This window comes from Alexandromys fortis, unplaced genomic scaffold (genome assembly GCF_014885135.2).
Source record: "Alexandromys fortis isolate MF-2015 unplaced genomic scaffold, M_Fortis_MF-2015_v1.1 scaffold_73, whole genome shotgun sequence".
In the NCBI taxonomy this organism is placed as follows: domain Eukaryota; kingdom Metazoa; phylum Chordata; class Mammalia; order Rodentia; family Cricetidae; genus Alexandromys; species Alexandromys fortis.
Genome location: NW_026067959.1, coordinates 935,421 through 944,248, shown reverse-complemented (window position 1 = coordinate 944,248; position 8,828 = coordinate 935,421). Strand labels below are relative to the sequence as shown.

Genomic DNA, 8,828 nt, shown 5'->3' with positions numbered 1-8,828 from the left:
CTCAGCTCTATGGTAGCAAAAGCAAACCAACAAACAACATTGGGATTTTCATTTGCTATATATGTCAATACTCACAATTGGCAACATATCAAATACTAGTAAGGAGAGAAAAAAAAGGGGTCTCTCATATATTGCTCGGAGCTGTGTATAAAAGGGATACCATACTGGCAACCATTTGAAATTCAGTAGGACTACAAACATCTGTGTTCAGTAATTCAAAGGTTCTGTTTGCCACCCTGCCCTGAGAAATTTTCCTTAGTATTGCAAAGGATGTGGAATGCTGCAGCTGGTATGGAGAAGCATCTGTAATTTTTTAACTCATGCAGTCTATGCGTGGAAATGTCATGGTAGAGAATGGGAAAGTAGATAGATGCTATAACCAATGAATGCAGTTGGCCCTCTGTGTCCGCACAACCTGCGTGTGAATAGTCACAAGCTTCTACCTTCCCAGCTGGAGCATCTGGAGTAGACCAGAGCACATGGCCACACCTCATCTAGAGACGTGGTCAATCAATAATAACCATTTATTTGGGTACACAGATGGCATATAGTAATGGAAACAATGCCAAATACTGCAGGAGTCTCACTTCTCAGTTTCTAAAATATCATTCCTTCAGGTCCCTTGCCCATGGAGGTATTGAGGTATCACTCTTATCTTCAAATAAAAATGGCCACTCCAGACCTAGTGAAACAGAGGCTCCATGGTCCTAGAAATTCACACTTGGAAACTTCATCAGTGCTTCTGATGGTTTAGAGATAAATCCCACACTAAAAATGATCTGAGATCTTTTCCACTGAAATCTATCCTGTTCATGCCAAGAATTATCTAATTTAAAGTTGCCAAACTGGGTCCTTAGCATAACAAAGGCTTTGTTTTGACCCTGTTCCTCCTTGCCTTTTTCATTCACCTTGACTTACTCATTTCCCCACTTTAATGTTTTTCATGAATTTTCCCCCACACATACAAACTTTAATGATTAGAAGACTTGTTCTATAAACAATCTGCTTACTTTGTTGGTTAATCTCATAAACCTATACATAATAAATAATTTGGTCTTTAAATATGCTATCTATATCAGTCAATATAATGCTTTATTTTAAGATGTAGATTTCTGTACTATCTGTAGCAAATAACATGACGCCTTTGAGTCCTTTATAGGATATCCAGGAAAATTTCATGAGTATAGTAAACTTTCAGATAGAATTTACATACACAGTTATTTGCCCATGCCTACCGTCATTAATGCAACTCAGTTCAAGCATTAAAAAACTCTATCCTTAAAGCAAATTAATATTTGACACAGCATAAATTGCTACCATCAATCTGTAGAGGGAAAACATACTTGAATTAATTGTCCTGTCTAAATTATATTGCCAGGCAATAAACTATCTTCCAAGCTCTTTGCTACCCAAACCATAGAGTGGTGAAAGACAGAGCAGAAAAAGAAAATGAACAAAAGAAATCTAGACACGATTGTTGTGGTTAAAAGAAAAAAGTTTGGGAAGAAAAGCAAGAAGTATTATGCTATATCAAAGGTTATGAAGTATGAAAACACACAGTGCAAAACATAATACCTGAGCCATAAAACCAATAATTACACAATGATTCAATTTTGAGCATATATAGTGTTTCTTTCATAATCCTAGAGATTAATTTTATTACTTAAAAATATTTCTGTTTAGTTAAGTGCCAAGTTCAGCACAAGGTGACAGCTCTGACTTATTTGTCCTTAATAGATTTAAAGTAATAGGAGTTCATTTTCCTTAGTTTCACTTTTAGAGCTGACAACATGAATTTATACAAATGAGCTATGTGCATGTGTGTGCGTACATGTGTGTGCGTGTGGTGTGTGCTGTGACATCAAAGGGCAGCTAGTACCTTACTGCATCCAAGTGCTCCAGGAGGCAGTGGAGCACATGTTGCTCACAGTTTCACTGCCCCATCTGGGACTTTGGGGGGGACCCATCTTCTTTGTTTCAGATCTTCATTTCCTGCCCACCCTGAGCTTCATGCCTGCTTTTCTGCTCCCCGTTGTTTCCCAGAACTGTATATTTCTTAGCCTTACTCCCACACTCTGAAAGATCTGTGGGTCCAGTGGCAGCTTCTGCTGGTTTCCATGTGCTACCAAGAGGGTATTCACTGCCACACCCCTGTAGTTGAGCGCAATGACAATGTCCAGCATACACAGATGACGGCGTAGCTCTTCCAACATCAGACTAGCGACTCACCAATGAAGTCTTAGTGGGGTTTGTTTTTGTTTGCTTTCCAGTGCTGGCAACTGAATGTAGAAATCTTGCACACACTGGGCAAGCGTTCTTATTACTAATCTACATCCCCAGCCACCCTCTTCTTTAAAACCAGTTTACACAAGGTTAATCCTGTTGGCATGAAGGAAGTCCAATACAATCTAAAAGGCACTATTTCTGTGACTGTTCCTAGATTGTCTATTTAACTCTCTGATTATCTGTTTAATGCAGCAGTTCTTATTTTTGTGTTCTGCAACACCGGCTCTTAGGGATGATACCACAGAAAGATTATATTTGGAAACGTGGCGTTCCACACATTGAGTCAGGTGACATAGACCCTGGGGAAGTGGCACTGGGGAGTAGACTGTTTCTGTGCTTCTGTTTGTCTAAAAACTAGGATTAATTGTGATGTTTCTCCTCTATGGATTTCCTGGGTAATAATTTTATTAAAGTCATAGGCTACCTATTGCTAGGAACAGACCGAATACTGTTATTAAGTACAACAAAGCAATTTTTCTTTGCTGCTACTTTTGGCTTGTTTGCTATCAAACTGCTGCCAGTCTCTAATGTCCTGATGCCCTGGGAGTCTCCTAACCAAAAAGAAACTTTACAAATTTACCTGATGGAAGATCTGCATAGCAGATCCCAGAGCAGAATGTCTCAGGGCGTTCTTTAGGAAACTCCTATTTAACAAATATAATGGTGGTGGTGGTGGTGATGATGATAATGATAGCAAAATCAGGGCACTAGTGCAGCAGGTATGGATTTTACTTGGGGGTGTCATTGCAGCTTCATGTTTAAATGAGGATTGTTCTACCAATTATGAAGTGAACAAACAACACTCAAACTGTACATTAATGAGTTTTTAAAAGTGTCTTTTAAAAAGTACAAGATTGATTCCAAACTGAGCATTATAAATATTGTTCAGAAAAGAAGTATCACCTTAGGTTTGATGTATTGACTTAATATACACTTTTAAAAGTTCTGCCTATAAGGAGGGAGGGCCATTTATAATTCTGCGGTGTCTGATAACAACTTCCTCAAGAACCAGGAACCTTTGCATGTATTAAATAACCTGAAAGGAGGAGACGAAGAAGGAACTGACTGACCAGAATCAAAAGAGGAACAGTGCTCAGCCCAAGCAAGTCTGATGAAGGGTGACTGAGAGCCCAGCACTCCAAGGCTTGAAGTGAGTGGGAACGCGATTTAAAGTGTTTGGGTAAAGAAGAGAGGTAAGAAATAGATTCACCGTTAATAAACTAATGCTGTTTTGTTTGCTACATCAAAACCAGCTTTTTAAAGCATAATCCTACCTTAGTTGTAGTGGGGAAGCAATTTGCAAGTTTGGGGGTGTAAGGTTGGTGTGTCTAGGACCCTGCGAGTCTAACCAGCTCTTCCGTGTGCTCCCCCTGCTTCCCAACGGAAATACAGCGTCTGCTTCACAAGGTCTGCTCTGTGAAGGATTTGTGATTTTGAGGACAAGTGAATAATTACTCGTCGATTTGTGGGAACTGTTGCTTTCCAAAGTGAAAAGAGCTTTGAGCTTGGACGGAGTAAACCTCATTTAGGTATTTAGCTAGATTGTTTTATTATTTGAAATATATTTCTCATTGCTGGTCTTTTTTTTTTTGTATCTTAGAGTTTTCTGCTATAAAGTTAGCTTGATGATAGGGAAATGATGCTTATCTTTGGCCATTCTATTTCTCAGTTAATACTCTGAGCATGAATTTTTTTTATTAAGGATGTACTGGGTTATCTGCTCTGCATAGAACTAAAATGAATGATAAAAATGAATTCTTTCAGAATCTAAGAGGGACTCTTAGACTGCCTAAGGGATATCAGCTAGTCATGCAGGAAAGTCGCTTCCATTCTTTTTAGCACCTTCCTAAAAACTAATTTATTTCACTCTATATTTGAAATCTATTTTGGAAATGAATCTCAAACATTGTGGTGAGTATGAACGCAATCATTTGTGCTATAAGATATATTAAGATCTGTTCTCATCTGCCCATAAAGGAAATGATGCTCTATTTGTAGAAGTCATTAGGCAAATGTTTGGGTTTAGCCTTTGTATTGTGTCTGCTCTTGTAAGAGTGGGAGGACTCCATAGACTATAGCTTTATCTTTTATTAACTTTTAAGTTAATATACGCAATAATGAGTTTGTTATGTGATACTTTCATACTTGTATCATTGTATCTTGTTCATATTTGATCACTCCTACTGGCTACCACCGCTTTCTGTGCTGCCTTTCTCTAGCTGTAAAGTTGTTGTCTCCTTCTGTATCCCAGGCTAGCCTCATCCTCCCTGCACTAAGATCACATAGGCACGAGCCACCATGAGCAGCTCAGACTGTAAAGATTATGTGATAACTAGATAATGCCATTCTCATCTCCAATGTCCCCCTCCCAAGAGCCCCAAGGAAACTGAACGGTATCTGGATTTAGGCGTGTTTGTCCCTAAATAAACAAGCTGTACATATATTCCTTCTGTCGATATAAAAATGCAAAATTGAAAATTTGGGTGATTGATGGTATCAGACCTTAAGCAAAATTATTAAAAGTGGTCATTAGAAATGTGCACTCACTGAGGATGGGGCACTACTTTGTGGGTTTTCTTTTCCTTCTCACGGTTGTTGTTGTGGCTATGAATGGACCACTCCATCCACCAGCGGATATTTATAGTGTATATCAGCTCTCCCGTGGTTAGTACTAGACCTGGCGGCTAGGAGATGAATAAAGTTTCCTAGCTGTTAGGGAGTTATCATCTAGAGTCCTCTACTTTATCACTTATCAGATGAGCATAACAATAGTGCCCACACATGAGAGCTCTAGGAATGAGACAATCCACACGAAAGTGATTGGACACTGATTTAAAATATGTTCCTAATTAAATAGGATTGATGATGACGTTCAATAGACAATGGTAAAAATGCTACCCAACACTATTGAAAATATTGGCTGTCAACCATTCCTGTGTCTGAAAGCAGAAAGGCTGCTTTGTTGGTAAAATCTCATGAGAAAAATCCTGCCTAGTTGGAATACTTTGTGTTTCTCTCCTTGATACTTTAAAGTTTCAACTGAGCACTTCAAACATCGCCTTGATTAAGTGAAAATTATTCGCTACAAGATGTCAGAGAATTTGTCATTAGTAATTTGACAAAGATACTTTGCTTCACTTAAAAGATCTCTTAAAATTTAAGAATAATCTACACACCCTTTAAAGTTCATACCTTGTATCTTCAAGTGGCAGTGTAAGCAATTAGTTGATAAATTTTGAAGTCACTTAGAAACTACTGTCTTTTATTCAAATAAATCCTGATAGCTTTCTGTGCTAGGTGTTCTGGTTCTCTCTAGGAATCTAAAGATGGAAGCTGATCCCTGCTCACCTTCAGAGCAGGTAGGAAGATGCAATCCCCTTGCATTTAGGGCACCAGGCTCTGCTAGAAAATGGGCTGATTAAGGTGGGACTCTAGATGGAAGAGTGACCCGGAAGATGACGCAGCCTCTGTCCACTCTAAAGAAGGAGAAGAAGGCTTCACAGAGATTCAGGAAGCCACGGACTGACCACACATGGATAGTTTTGTCACGTGGCCCCTAAGACTGAAACAACCTTATATTTCCCTCAAAACTCATCAATTGTAGCATCAAAAACAACACAGGCAGAACTGGGGGCTGGGCAGGATTCTCCCCTCTCTTCTCTGTTGAAATAGGAAGCGGTGGGGCTGTGTCCCCGGCACCCGGCCGCCCGCATGGCTAGCTTATGCCCAGAAATAATTACACGGAAACTGTATTCTTTCAAACACTGCCTGGCCCAGCTAGTTCCAGCTTCTTATTGGCTAGCTCTTACATATTGTTCTAACCCATTTCTAATATTCTGTGTAGCCCACGAGCTGGCTTACCAGGGAGGATCTTAACCTGCATCTGTCGGGAGCAGGAGAATCATGGCGACTCCTCCTCTAACCTTCTTTCTCCCAGAATTCTCTTCTGTATACTCCGCCTACCTAATTTTCTATCCAATAAAATGGGCCAAGGCAGTTTCTTTATTAATAAGAAACCACTCCCACATCACTTCTCAAAATAGCCCGTGTTATACTCAATATTAAAAGCCAGGACTGACAATACAGTGATGTCTCACACATTCAGTAGATACAGTAAGTTTATTATTTTCACCAAGTACTAAGTGTACCATTAATATATTTTAAAATTTTCTAGCAGGTTTGTAGATGGTGGATTTCCCAACCTTCCCTTTCTTGAGGTTTCTACTGTACTATTGTCTTCTGCTTCATTTTGTGATCCACTGAAAGAAAAGGAAGGTAAGAGGAATAAAAATCCGCCCCCTTCCCGATCCCCATACAGCTCTGCAGAGACTGTTGAATATCACCTCTGGTTGCATCAGGACTTTGTCACTTAATGTCTTTTCAGGTCTGGAAAAGAAATGGCTAAAAGAGCCTCCAAACTCGGTTTTGAACCACAACAGGCTATCAAAAATTGCATCTGCTTGAGCACGCAAATTCATTAGCCACATTGAGCCGCTGACCACTGTATTGAAATGTTGAAAAGCTTTGTGAGCTCTTCGATGGGCGTGGCGGTTGGCGTTTCCCTCCTTCTACTTCTCGTCGTCTGTGGAATTGGGTGTGTTTGGCACTGGAAGCGCAGGGAATCCACAGCACTTACCTTACCGAAGTTTATGCAAAGGAGAAATAACAGACATAAGGACTTCGCAAAAACCCTTGACTTGAACCCCCACATGGTTTGCCCAAGCTCTAAAACTTCAGGGGAAAGCAAAGGCCACAAGTCTACCGTCAAGAGAAATAGGACGCATGGCGAGTACGAAAATGTGCAAGTGGGTCCCGCCAGCGCGGAGGCATCGACGGAGAAGGCGCTATATGAAAACACGCAGCCATCTAATCCCGAGGAACATGTCTACGGAAATCAAACAGACGCCCTCTATTGTAATTTCCAGAAGCCTAGTCCTCTTCCTCCTCCCCAAGATGATGACACATACATCCTTCCAGATTCCTACTAGCTTTTCAACGAACTGAGACGCATTGCTGCAGGAAAATAAGCGATCAGCAGGCCTCCGGGTGGACTGATGTCATCATGATCAAAATATCCTGATGAAATCAGTGCTCTCTTTTCTGTCTCCACCCTCATAAATCCTCACTAAGCGAACCACTGTTGACAAATTCTAGAAACCACCTCTGCCTTGGATTAAATCTGTGCTATATTATATTAATTCTTCTTTTAAACATTTGTTGGTAGAGCTTTCTTTCATTCCTTCCTTTGCCCACTTTGAGGCTCAGTATTATTGCCACAGTCTCTTAGCAGTTCATCCTTCTCTTGTTTTACCTTGATGAGGGGCTAACCTTTCACACACAAGGTCTTCCGAATTAACTCCATCCAATCAATAGCCTATTGATAGTGCAGCATATTGATCTTCAGGAAATTTCGATCATATCATATCATTAAACATCATATCATTTCTTTGCCAAAAAATAACTTTATGCCCTGTTTGCAAAAGGCATAAAGCCCACACATCCGAGTCCAGAATTTATTACTTTTTCAGCTATAACATTCGTTCTCAGTTATTTCCCTAACCCCTCGCTTCATTGCTTGTATCAAGTCATCTCAAAGCTACCAAGCCCCACTCTCTACCCCACGGCATTGCTTGTCCACCTTCTCAAGCCTCCGATTACACCTTCTTCTCCCTGCATCCTCTGCATCGCGTTAAAGCCTCCATTTCCCTTAGATCTTACTCCCTGTTTAATTCTTGGAGAATTTGAAGATATCAATGTTTTATTACTAAATAATATTGATAACACCTTTAGTTTCAGCTAACTAGGAAGGAACTGGTTCGTAGTCATACTTTAAGCCCCAAAGAAATCTTATGGGGAACTAAAAGTTTGGGTAATTGGCAAAATTGTATCCTGCATTTTGTCAAGTAGTTTTGAGAAAAAATAAATTTAGTAATTCCAAACCTATCTAATGAATATTTATTGACTGTTTTCTAACTACTTACTGAGTATATATACTTGTTATTATACTGGACAGTTGGGGGATGAGAAGAGGAATTGTTACAAGCAAGTCAAGAAAGAAAGGAAGGGAGAGAGAGAGAAAGAGAGACAAGGGAGGGAGACAAATTTTGAGTATGTACTTTCTACAAAGAAAAGAAATAGACAAAATATGTTTGTGATGAAATTATGGACATCTAATCTCTATGCACAGAATTTTTTGGGGGTGCTCTGTACTACTTGGCCAGGTATCCAGCAGATTGTCACTTTTGCCAGGTGCATCAATCTTTACTGAGCTTTGCTGACAAGAAGTTTTCAGAGGAACAGGAGTCAAAAGCAATTTGTTTCTTCTCGTCCTCTCTCCAGCATTTACTTAACTCCAGCATCACCAACTGTTTGTAGTTTCTTGTTTCTCCTGGCTTTATCCTTTCTTTTTTCATAGATGTCTGCACCAGTTAGACAGCATACTTTGTTAGAACCAGAGGGCCAGCTCTCAGATGCTCCCTGGGTACCATCAGGGGATAAGAGCCGTTGTGAGTTCTAGGTACCAGGTCTGAAAGCCTCTGAAA

General features: G+C 40.0%; 1 protein-coding gene across 2 annotated transcripts; it reads left to right on the top strand.

Annotated features, from left to right (window-relative positions):
- Nucleotides 1-3,366: 3,366 nt before the first annotated feature.
- On the top strand, nucleotides 3,367-8,173 carry Gapt (GRB2 binding adaptor protein, transmembrane). Of its 2 annotated transcripts, none has more exons than XM_050152801.1 (3): nucleotides 3,367-3,479; nucleotides 6,461-6,561; nucleotides 6,671-8,173. In XM_050152801.1, the coding sequence occupies exon 3, from the start codon at nucleotides 6,798-6,800 to the stop codon at nucleotides 7,272-7,274; it is 477 nt and encodes a 158-aa protein (XP_050008758.1). In that variant the 5' UTR covers nucleotides 3,367-3,479; nucleotides 6,461-6,561; nucleotides 6,671-6,797; the 3' UTR covers nucleotides 7,275-8,173. The 2 variants fall into 2 exon arrangements, with proteins under 2 accessions (XP_050008758.1, XP_050008759.1); XM_050152802.1 differs by having other exon boundaries at nucleotides 3,369-3,479; nucleotides 6,464-6,561.
- Nucleotides 8,174-8,828: the final 655 nt, after the last annotated feature.